The sequence below is a fragment of the Dicentrarchus labrax genome, unplaced genomic scaffold, assembly GCF_905237075.1.
Source record: "Dicentrarchus labrax unplaced genomic scaffold, dlabrax2021, whole genome shotgun sequence".
NCBI lineage: Eukaryota > Metazoa > Chordata > Actinopteri > Moronidae > Dicentrarchus > Dicentrarchus labrax.
This window is the reverse complement of record NW_026136720.1, coordinates 24,987,628-25,000,322: the sequence shown is the minus strand read 5'-3', so window position 1 is coordinate 25,000,322 and position 12,695 is coordinate 24,987,628. Positions and strand designations below refer to the sequence as shown.

The 12,695-nt window shown below is 40.7% G+C and overlaps 1 protein-coding gene across 1 annotated transcript in view; it reads right to left on the bottom strand.

Annotated features, from left to right (window-relative positions):
- Positions 1 to 11,966, bottom strand: part of LOC127352408 (protein NLRC5-like) — a 35,874-nt gene extending 23,908 nt beyond the window's left edge. The window contains 12 exon segments of the mRNA XM_051380745.1: positions 2,159 to 2,242; positions 2,503 to 2,526; positions 2,658 to 2,708; positions 3,077 to 3,169; positions 3,332 to 3,412; positions 3,512 to 3,592; positions 3,826 to 3,909; positions 5,012 to 5,252; positions 9,683 to 9,895; positions 10,902 to 11,217; positions 11,654 to 11,713; positions 11,820 to 11,966. Of these exon segments, the coding sequence (XP_051236705.1) occupies positions 2,159 to 2,242; positions 2,503 to 2,526; positions 2,658 to 2,708; positions 3,077 to 3,169; positions 3,332 to 3,412; positions 3,512 to 3,592; positions 3,826 to 3,909; positions 5,012 to 5,252; positions 9,683 to 9,895; positions 10,902 to 11,217; positions 11,654 to 11,713; positions 11,820 to 11,966 (1,475 nt within the window).
- Between the last annotated feature and the right edge of the window lie 729 nt (positions 11,967 to 12,695).

The following is a 12,695-nucleotide window of genomic DNA, read 5'->3' as shown; positions in this document are numbered from 1 at the left end:
CAACTTCACAGGGGTGGCAGAGGGCCCCTTTTCACACCTGAACAGGAGGAGGCTATTTGCACCATGGTTGTAGATAACAATGCCATAAGACTAAGGGAGATACAGAGTGCCATTATAGAGGACAACAGCATATTTGATAACATCCAAACAGTCAGCATCTCAACCATTGACAGCGTGCTGAAAAGACACCAAATGAATATGAAGCAGCTGTACACCGTTCCATTTGAAAGAAATGGTGAAAGAGTGAAGGTGCTGCGCTACCAGTATGTAAAGGTAAAACATGTATGAGCATGCAGCAACTGTACCTCACAGTAAACAGTACAACATCGTATAGTGATATACAGTACAGTAAGTGTGACCTTTACACATTTGCTATGGCTGTAGAAAAGAAGATGCAATATGTGCTGTATACATGTGATGTAACTGTATCTTGCCAAAATAAAAATGCATGTAATTCATCAAACTCATTTTGTGTCTTCTGGATATAGCGTATAATAGAACTGGAAGCAAGTGAACCACCGCACAGCTTCATCTACATGGATGAGGCTGGCTTCAACCTAACGAAACGCAGAAGGCGTGGTCGAAATATCATCGGCCACAGAGCTACAGTTGATGTGCCAGGCCAACGGGGCGGGAACATAACCATGGGTGCTGCTATCTCTGAGAATGGTGTGCTAACGCATATTCTCATTATTGGGCCATACAATACAGAGCGTCTTGTCACCTTTTTAGACACTCTCTACAGGGATCCCATCCCTGAAGAAGAGAGGGGTCAGATTGGAGATGACCTGCCAAAGTACGTGATAGTTTGGGACAATGTCAGTTTCCATCGCTCCAACGTCATCAGGCTATGGTTTGCGGCCCAGAACAGGATGCTGATGGAGTTCCTCTCACCCTACTCCCCATTCCGTAATCCCATTGAGGAAATTTTCTCAGCATGGAGATGGAAAGCATATGATCGCCATCCACATACACAGACGACCATTCTGGCTGCCATGGATGCAGCGTGTGATGACATCACAGCAGATGCCTGCAGAGGCTGGATAAGACACTCTAAAAGATTTTTCCACGCTGCATCGCAAGAGAAGATATTCGTTGTGATGTGGATGAGAATTTGTGGCCCAACCGACAGGAACGTCAGGAGGTGTAGGAAGACTGCACTGTAATTCCTACAGCACTGCATGTACAGTTTTCCCTAAGGAGACTGTCCTATGTTCACATTTCTACTTTTGTTTTTTTGTTTTTTTTCTTTTGTGCTACGCAGTGCTGTCTTTTCCTTTCTGTACCACAATGACATGGTCTGTCAACACACTACAGTACAAACAGTAAAAGTTTAAATGTGAATCTTGTCCAGTCTCTTGCAATCAAACTCCCACATACACTAAGGTGTAACCTACAATTTACAATAATTGTCATCAAAACTTTGGCCATAGTTTACATCAGAACATCCCTCCAGAGTACACTGTTATATTGACAACATGACTAAGCAATTTGACTGTCTTATCCTTATACTATGACACAAGGACTTGTAATTCTGATGGCACTGACATGTTCATTGACACGGATATTTACTTTTGAGAGATTAACTAAGGATTTTGAGCAAGAAAGTGGCATTGGCAGGTAATCCAAGGTGTTTTTGAGAAATGCACTTACTGTTTTGCAAATTTTGAGGATGATTCGAGAAATGTACCAAAGCAACTGAGAAAAACTGTAACTTAATATGAAGGAACATATTCTCAACCCATAAAGGAACATTCAAATTCACAAGCACCAAATTTGGAGATACGTGGTTTTCACTGGACAAGAAGGATAAAAGTAAATACTAACTAAAGCTGACTGACGTAGATGTAGAGGAGTAAAAAGTACAATATTTGCCTCTGAGCTGTTGTATAAATATAAAGTTGTACATAATGGAAATTCATACTTGAAGGTGGAGTAATGTGATTCTAATCCAATAAACCTTTTGTTCAAACTGAATATCGGTGGTTGTACACAGCTCTGGCTCAGTAAATGGGAAAGAGAGTGGATCGGACAGATGGTATTCATATGTCATGGTATTTGATTTCTCCAAAATTGCTTACCCCACCATTAAGTACAGTACTTGAGTATACTTAGTTTAATTCCACCACTGGTTCTATCTTTGGTAAGGCTCACTTACTCCAGGACAGACAAGGCAGGGCAACGTGCCAATGACTCTGCAAGTATTTGCATCTCAGGTGTGCTCCATTTCTGGTTCAACAAGCTGGAGAACAAATAGTACCACAGGATTATCAACAATAAAAAAAGTGCTAAACATCAAAATTGAAAACCATGAACTGAATCAAATTCAAGTCAATCGGCACATGAACTGAACTGACTGAGTTCACACATTCAGAGGCTGTTTCTGGTACGTGAACCTTGTTAAGAGCCATTTTACTTCAAAGGAGCAAAGTTCAGGAAACTGGCTATGTTAGTAAAGCTCTGGAAGGTGATCAACATTTGATAAGAGTGTCATTGTCTTACCTGATTGTAGGTTCAGACTTATGGCTGCAGAGGGGAATTCAGGAATATAAATGGTCAGTATGTGCAGAGTTCATTTGATGACAATGTTATTCATAGACACCGTATGCTAAATTACTTGTATTTACTCATAATGTTTATCCAACCATTTAACTCACCTGTTCAAATCGAAGTTTTGGGAGAAAGTTACCGTAATTTCCTTCATCCCACTGCACAAAGATACAAATCTACATTGTACAACAATGTTTACTCGCTTCCTTTTTCAAATAACCTAAAACTTTTATTTAGTGCCTTGGAGGTTTATGAAGTAAGTCTGAAGGTTACATATGACTGAGAAAATACTTTGGATGCAGAAAATGCTGACCAAGCTGATGTGTGCAGTCCATACATTGCAGTCAAATGCTAAAAGAATGACAGTGAGCGGAAAATAAACCCCCAAATTGACATCGATTCCATAACAAAGAGCCTGTGGCGATGTATGGCTGTATGGCCTCTGTGTTAAATCATGTAAAAATATCGATGCCCGTAACTTAGTTGGTGTGTGACTGTGTGTGTGTGAGTGTGTGTGTGTGTGCACTCATAATCTGTGTGAATTTGCTCGATGTTCAAACATGAAGACAACTTCCCGATGAGATAGTCCACTGCTTTCAGAGAGCTGTTTCGACCCAGCCTGCAAGGTGCGCGCGCGTGCACACACACACACACACACACACGTACTACTCATAATATACTATGATAATATAATAATATAGTAAAAATACAAAAAATCAGCAAAATCTTGAGATATTGAGGTTATTTTAAAAAAAGCTTCTCATTAGCAGCATGTACTCACAGCACCGAGACCAGTCTGGGTAGTTTGGTAAAAACATCAGCTATGTGTTCGATCCCTGCATCTTTCAGATTGTCACTCAGTCTGCAATGTAAAAACAGATCCTTGGTGTCAATTTTCAGACCAGAATCCAATATATTTCAGCATTATACTATGTTAGGTATCAGGTGTCAGCAACCCTACTCAGTCGTGACGTCTGGACAGTTCTGTAGAGCAGAGGCCAAACTAGCTGCTCCTGGGGCAGTGAGACTGGCACCACAAAACCTTGAGAGGACAAAAGAGAAAATCAGTCAATCATTGCAGTAGGGGTGTTAAGGGCCATTACAGTATTTCAAATTGAATTACACTGATCTGTGAGTAGTCTGTAGTCTAGAATAGTCTGAGGAAGGGAAACAACATTTAGACTACACCACTCCTGATAGGCCAGATATGAATTCAAGAAAGCGACAGACAGAAAATAGAAAGGAGAAAGAAAAAAAAAAAAAATAGGTTCTCACTCTAGCTTTCTCAGGGTTGTGAATTTTGGCAAAATGGAGGACAACTTCTCAGCAAACTTGTCGCCATACTTGCGGCTGCGAAAACTGAAAGTAAACAAACAAACAAAAAAAAATTCATAATGAAACCTAATGTTGGTAAGTGTCTAGAGTGCAGAATACCACGCTTTCACCAAGCTTATGAACAAAAGCTTCTGTTTGTTTTTCACATAAATAGTCTGTGTCCCCAGTTTTGTTTTTGACACCTTCTGGCTTCACTTGTTTATTATTTTATGTGTGAGTTGATCTTATCTTAGGAAGGTCCTATTAAATTATATGCAAGTATTCACTCTGTGTGGGAGTTAATTTTCTTTTGAGATGGTTTAATAACAATATCCTTGTCGTCTTTTTGCCCTTGAGTCCAGGCAGCATGTTACAGAAACACTGAGCCAACGTCTGGGACACAGCAGCAAACAGAGAGCCTATGTCAGTTTCACAGCAATGTGCAACAGGTGGCCAATAAGCTGAGGAATGTCAGCAACTGCGTTCAGTGTTTCCTCTAGGTTTTTTTTTTTTCCAGCAGCCACCACCCCTCACTTTATGTAAAAGAGATCACAGAACAACATTTATAACAATAATGTGTGAAATATGTTTATACAGTAGGTATTATATAATGTTAGCATATTCATTATAATCTACATAGTAGTATACTATATAGCCTTCCACTAGTATAATATTAATGCCAGTTGGACAATACAGCAGTTTAAAGGACCAGTGTGTAGGATTTAGTGGCATCTTGAGGTGTCGTTACTCCCTTGTTTCACCCTCCCCTTCCAAGCGTGAAGGAGACGAAAAGTGCAAACATTTTTACAATAAAACCTGATAAAGCTACACAGCTCAATTAACAGTTGAACTGGTAGTTGAACTGGTATTGAGGATCTTGAGGAGGACGATGTGGGCCGACGACACATCTCGCTCACTCTTGTTTGTGTTACTGGGGGTAAACTTCTATATCTGACTGACGCTCCATCACTATTCCAGTTGCCCATCCTCGAAGTGGAGAGAGAGCGGACAATTCAGCAGAGTCATGTAATTGCAGCTTCATGACATTTTATAAAATTCAAGCGTCCCTCCCCACTCAACATAAAAATTGTTCCTTTGCATTTTGAATGTGTTTTGCACTTTACATGGATAACTTGTGTGGACTTACCAGAGGTAGTGAACGTACTGACACCTGGGAAGGTCATCTAAACACTCCAACTCCATTGAGCATGCTCCAAAGTCCAGCCCAATACCACTATCACCTACTGAGTTAACTACAAAAGCCAGAGCATCTATATCATTAGGTAATAGCCGGATGTTACGCAGCTCCAGGTTGGGTCTCGTATGCACAACCTGCTCAGCCAGTTGGTGGTCCTGGCTTTCTTGGACACAATGGCAAAGCTCCAATATCAGACAAGATGTAAGAAGGTAGAATCAGTAAAGAAAAAAACAGGGAGAAGACAATTATATGTAAATTATACATCTGTTTATCAGAATTCACTTCAGCTCATTTTCTACCTTTGGTCCAGTCAGTGTTGCTGTGACACAGGTTTTTTTAGCAGTTTCAGAACGAGGGCTTGTCGTTTTTGGACCCAATTTTGGCCTCCTGTTCCGCCAGATGTCCTGGCTAATTGATCTGGAGTGCAGTGTGGGGAAGCCAGGCCACATACATACAGGTACAGGGAGTCAGTAAAAACTGTCCTCTGGTCTGACTTTGTCATTCAGCGAGTTTTCAGACTGAATCTGAGAGAGCAATAAGGAAGAGGACAGAGCAAAGTCAATATTTATTGGACTAAGTTATATTGCTGTATAGAGGACACTTCCTAGCCTCTCCTGCCAGATGAGAATAACTCACACCACCTGCTTGGTGATCATCAGAGAGATGTTGTTATTTCTATGGATGTTGTAACATGATGCTTTCAGAGCTGCCATACGGAGCCCGCTAGTTTCACAGCTGTGGGATCACTATGACACAAACCTTGTAATGAACTGCCACAGTAGTAGGATACAAGCCAGCTGACTGCAGTTTTAACTGCTTTTGACAGCCTGATTGATTAGTGAAAATCCCTGCACTGCCATGGTTGCAATTTTAGCATATACAGGGTATGACAATTTAAAAAAAAACCCAGACAGACTCAAACATCGGATGTGCCAGTTATATATGGCATGTGTCTCCACTACATTCATTTAACTTGCATATTTATAGGGGTGTAAACAGGGTTTTATAGCTTTTACAGTAAAATAAAAGGTATTAATTAAATGACACACACACACACACACACACACACACACTGGGTTTTCTTATATTTGAGCACCCAGTTGACTGGTGACATAGCAGCATTCCCTCTACAAGGAAAATATGTGGCTAATTTGGTCAACATGGTGATTTTTAACACAGTTACTAATTGACTTTGGAAACATCATTCACTAAACTTTTAAAAAAAGTGTCCTTTTAACAGTGGATTTCAATTCAACTGAAAAATAAATTGTCTTGGCTCAAGCTGAACTAAACATGCGAGTGAGTAACCTGAAAGTGAGTTTGGGCTTTTAGGGAGGGGTGTGCTGGATTTCTAACACAAGACAAAATAAGAGCAGCATAGCGAAACGGATGCAGCACAATAATTTTTTTTTATCTCAATTATCAAGCTGAGATAAAAACTGTTTCCATAATCGTTGGAAGTCAAAATTGTAATTTCAAATGAAATGTAATTAATTCCCCTGCCCTAAATGTGGCAATACATAGGAAGGCCTCCTGCTGTGTCATGTCTCACTGGTAAGTGTCCCACCCCTAATCCCTCTCTGCTGACCCCCTGAGCCACCACTGCTGTGATTGGACCGTTCGCTTTGAGCCCGCTTCAGCACATTTGTGGTCTCCTTTAGTACATTTATGGTCTCCTTTTAAGGAGGAGGGTCAAACAGTCTTTTAGTCTACTCATCTTACACGAATCATCTCTTTCCATAGCTAGGTTATTACTGGTATGGACAGTAATTCTATATGGTCAAATCCTATAGCACTCTTGTACAACTTGTATCATAATTCAGATAATGCAACAGTACCCCTGAACACTAATTACTGAAGACATACTTTGTAATTACTTACTTACATACTTGAATATAATTATTGTTATGATTTTTGATATATGGGATGCAGTAGTGGAATGTAACAAAGCACATTTACTCAAATCTTGTACTTCCTAGTACTGCAACTAACGTTTATTTTAATTGTTGATTGATTATTATCGATAAATTGTTTGGTGCAGAAAATGGCAGAAAATTAGATTTAAATTAAATCAATTTAATTGAGAAAACAATCAGGAGATAAAGTCATAATGAAAAATATAAAATAAGTTGCAGTCTTATACAAAATAGTTTGAAATGAGCTCCACCTCAACCAACTACAACAACAAAATTCTGCTTAGACATTAATCCATCAGTAATGATAATCTAATTATATAATAGTGTGATAGTCACAGGGGCAATTGTTCTGATTAGAGACTACTTTCATTTCTATACCTTAAATACTTTTTCCAGATTATACTTGCATACTTTCACTTGCTGTATTGCAGGGGTCTCCAACCTTTTTTCCTCTGAGAGCTACTTTTACAAAATAAAAATGGCAGAGAGCTACTCATGTTTTGTAACATTTATTCTCATTTCGAACAAACTCAATAAGCTTTCTTTTCCGGAACATTTACAATATGTTACTGTCCACATCTCACATTCTGTATTAAAATATCACAAAAATATTCTTATTATTATCATCATCATCATCATCATTATTATTATTATTATTATTATTATTATTATTACTACAAATACAGATATTGCTACTTATTCACTTATCATTGTTATATATGTCCATGTCACTGTGTCACTCTTCACAAAACTATCTACATGCACCAAGACATCTGAAAATGAAATGTTATTATGGATCACTTACAATTTCTACAAACCAAGAATCAAAAACTTTACCCAACACAACCTTTTAAATCCTCAATATATCAGTATATTCTAAATGGCGAAATCCACATAAAGAACCACATAAAGAACAAAAATTGCATTCACAATAAAAATCATTCAGTTCAGTTCAGTTCAATATTGAGCAGTGAAGGTGTGTGTGTGTGTGTGTGTGTGTGTGTGTGTGTGTGTGTGTGTGTGTGAGAGAGTGTGAATGTGTTCAGAAGTTCAGTCTGTCTTAGCGAGGGAGATGACTGACACTGCAAGGAGTCAACAAGAGAGGGGTATGCTGGTGTGTATCCACTTAAGTTCACTCTTATGGAGTCATTTAAATGTTCATCTGTCAGTCTTGTTCTGAGCTTTGATTTCAGGACATTCATGTCAGAAAAAGCTGACTCACAGAGGTATGTAGACCCAAACTAAGCAGACATTTTCATAGCTGCTTGGTGAAGATTTTCATTGTTATCTGGCTCTACCAAGCTCCAGAAATGCTGTGAATGCTGCTGAGACTTCAACTGCACATTATTTTGAAGTTTATAACCTCCTTTTCCATTTCCACAGGATCAACACAGAAAAGTTCAGCCATCTGTCGTGAAATCTCACTTATGTCCACATCCATGAAAGGGTTGGCCATAAATGTCACACAGGGCTCAAGTTTCTCAAAGTCACTGAATCTGTCAGCAAACTTATGTCCAAGCCTTGATAAGAGGTCACAATACTTGGATACATTTAAAACGCTGGCTGCACCTGTGTGACTGTCAAGCATCTTTGAGACAAGTGCTGAAATCTTTTGTTTTTCACTTGCTGAATGTACAATGACAGTTTTGCACTGAACACCTTGACAGCACTGATCATGTCGGAAAACAAATTCATTCATTTGTATTTAATCAATTGGTCCTCATTGGTCATGTGAAACTAAATTGAAACACCTTACAACTCCTTTGAGAGGGTTTCACTTCTCCCTTTGAGTAAAATAGTAAACTGCATTGAACAGCTAGGAGTCCTCTGAATTCAGTACAATCAAACTGTACTGAAAGTAAAACTATATGTTATGAATGTCGTTGTCATGGCTCTGCTCCTCTCTTGCTCCCTTTGCTCCTCCTCCTTCACTGTGTGTGTCTAATGAAGGTGCGGTCTCCATTCACCTCACCTGTGCGTTGTCTCACCTGCTCTTCATCTACTCATTAGTCTCAGCCCTCAAGAACCCCGGTCTTCCTTTCTTTCGGCGCCAGATTGTTTTTCAGCAGACTTGGTGGTACTCTTGTGCCTCCTCTCAGTGAGTAGCTTGCTCCTTGTGATTTTCCTGTACCTGCTCTCCCGTCAGAGCTCCATATCTCCAGAGTTCAAGGGATCCTTCCCGTGCAGTTCAGGTTCCAGAGTCAGCTTTCCAGTGCCTCCATGTCTTCGGTCTCTCTGCCAGTTCACCAGCCTCCCGTGCAGTTCGGTTCCCAGAGTCGGCTCTCCAGTGCTTCCGTGTCTCCGGTCTCCCTGCCGTTTCTCCTGCCCATTCCTGCCGAGGCCACCCCTCATTTCCCCCAGTGTGTGTTAAATAAAGCCCCTTAAAACCCTTATCCTGTCTGTGTGTCTGTTCCTGGGTTCAACCATAACACTAGCCCGTCACAGTTGTGTCGGTGGTGTGAAATGGTGCTGTGTTTGGTACTCTACTCAGCCTTCACCTCTGTGGCGGTGTCTTTGGCATGTCATTGCTTCCTCTTTTGTCAGGGTCACGGCTCAGGAATGCACCAATAACAATGAGGTAGACCTGTGTAAGGGTGGAGGGTATTTGGGCTTGTGTAGCAAGTAGCTGGGTTCTACCATTTGTTCCATCTTCACTCCCTCTTCTTCCTCCTTGATGTACAGTTTGTGCATGATTTCCTCCTTTACTGTCCTCTTCTCCTCTTCCTCCTGCCACCTGTACTCTTTTTTTCTTCTTTTTCTCTCACTTTTTCACCTGTGTCTCTCCCTCCCAGTAAATGCTCCAGGCAGATGCAGCAGATGTTGCAGAGTGCAGGGAGGGATGACATGGCAAGGAAGTGTCGCGTGATAAGAAGGAGGTCCGCTGCCTGCACTCCAAGAGATCCACTGGCTGAGTTACCTTTGCAGTTGAGACATAAAATAGTTTAAAACCACAAAAATGTAAGGTAGACCCACACAGTATTTTCCCCTAATTTTGCCTGTGTAGACTTGTGGGTGAGTTCAGACTGAGGTTGATTGATATCACTCTGGCTCTCCTGTTAGTTTTGTTGCAACTGTTATGATTCTCGTTATTGCATTAAGTTCAGTGATCTTATGTAATACCCAGCAAAGCTCAGCCCAACTTCAAGCTGAGCAGAGGTTAGCTGCAATAAATGAAAACACACACATGGGTGTGCAATGTCAATTTCAAAATGAGGAAATTCCATTTCATAACCAAATGAATTGCTTCAGAGCTAGCTTTTTTGTATTCTGATAACCTAACTACAATTACGCTATAATTATGCAAAAGATCTAAAGATGGATCTTCTACCCCCTGGAGTCTTAAAGGGGTCCACTGGGAATAAATTTACTGAGTGACTTGCATGGTCAAAATCAGTCCAAGATTTCCTTGAAATATGGTTCAAGCTCCAAAAACACAGGATCCTGCACAATCATGCATAAGGTTCTGTTCTATTCAGGTCAAACAGAGTCAGGGGACTGCTTTCGTGAATGTTGTCTAGGGATGAGAAGTATGCCATTATCTGTATCTGTATCTGTTGGGTTGATCAGATGTTGCTGTATTTATAACAGAACAGCCAGAACAGCTTCAGAGCAATGTTTTTGATCACAAGAGTAAGAACTATTTACAGAACATGTTTTTTATATATATATAAAAGCTGTTTACGAGTACAGATACTGATGCATTTTACTCTGATGGTACTCGTATTTGTAAAAAATATATTATCTGTTCCGTATACTCATGGAAGCTTAATTAGTATCATTGGTAAAACCTGTGTTTACCCCTTGTGGCTTGTCAAAATGGCTGCTGTGAAAAAGGTCTATTGGTCTATTGCCAAGTGAATGCAGAGCTAACTCTATGCAGAATAACAAATATCACACTGTAAGTATAAAAGGCATGTTTTCACCTTTTACAAAGAAGTTGTGCACATACTCCTTGATCTCATGGCAGTCCCACCCCAGCAGCTGCCCCACTTTATCTGATAAGCCTTCCAAATCAATGACATCTCGAGCACGACAGGTGACCACCACAGTACATCCTGGAAGAAGCTGGCGATTTAACAACGCAGAGATGAGGTCTGCGACAGGCAGAGGCTTTTCTGGGTCCAATAGCTCTCTCTGCTCTTTCTTTTGTCTGGTGAGTTTTCTGTGAAACTCATCATAGCCATTGAGAACCCAACAGATTTGCTCTGGATTGGTAAAGAGGTAATCCACAATGGCTCTCTGCCCAAAACACAGAATATATGTACAATGAAAGAATGACAGAGAAAATGTATTAGTAATGTTCACTGGTGGCTATGATTTGTTTATTACAATTGTTTAAAACATTTAAATAATACCCCAAAATACCATGTTGATAAATATTTCCTTTTAGAAAATATAGCCTTTAACTGGTGGACATATTGAGTCCCCTGACCGTACTACTAATGAAGCCCCGCCGTTGTTGTTGATAACTTCAAAAATTCGTTGACATGCTTGATGCAAGTGTTTCCAGGAGGATGTTGGGAATGTTGCTCCATGTGGTGAAGATGGCTTCACAAAGGGCATCCATGGTCTGGAACTGATCTCTGTTTTTGTAAACTTCCCTTGCCATCCATCCCCAAACGTTCTCAATGGGATTTAGATAAGGGGAACACGCAGGATGGCCTAATAGAGCAACGTTATTCTCCTGGAAGAAGTCCTTCGTCAGGCGGGCGTTGTGAACTGCAGCGTTGTCCTGCTGAAAGACCCAGTAGATCACCACAAAGTCGAGGGCTCTAAGTCAAGAGGGATGCCCGCTGCAACATCTCCACATAGCCAGCTGCGGTTTGATGCCCCTGCACAACCTGAAGCTCCATTGTTCCATTGAAGGAAAAAGCACCCCAGATCATGATGGAGCTTCCTCCACTGTGCCGCCTAGAAAACATCTCCAGTGGGATCTCCTTGTCATACCAGTAACGTTGGAAGCCATCAGGACCGTCAAGGTAAAACATTTTCTCATCAGAGAATAAAACTTTCTTCCACCTTTCAATGTCCCATGTTTGGTGCTCCCTTGCAAAGTGCAAACGGGCACGTTTGTGGTGTGGGAGGAGAAGTGGCCTTTGAAGTGGCCTTTTTTGCTCTTTAAGCCCTTCTGTCGCAGACGTTGTCTGATGGTTATTGCGCTACAGTCAGCATCAGTCAAGGGTCTTAATTTGGATCGAGGATCGGCCTGTGTATTCACGGACAGCCCATTGGATCCTCTGGCTCGGCGCAGGTGAAATTTTTTTGTGTCTACCACTTGACATTTTTGTCCCATAACCCTCAGGACCTATTAAGAAATTTTCGTCCAACCTCGGCAGCGATGGTGCGTTCCGAGAGGCCTTGCTTGTGCAGCTCAACATCCTGCCACGTTCAAAGACAGAAAGCCTTTTTGCCTTTGCCATCAGGTGGTCATGACAGTGTGAATGCCTGATAGAAAATGACACGAAAGCAAGATTTTTGCACAAATTTGGACTTTTTAAGGCTATGGTCTTAAACTTTTGATCAGCTGATGAACAGCCTGTTTGAGTTTAAATGCAATTTTCAATAAATGGCCTCCTCTATTGTTTTGTCTCTTGCTCCTGTTTCTTCTTTTGGCATTTTGAAGCTCTACTTACAACCTGGTTATGTTCCACCAACGCGAAATGCGAATACTATTTTTCTCACGGTCTTAAGATTTTGTTCAGGAGTGTATATATATA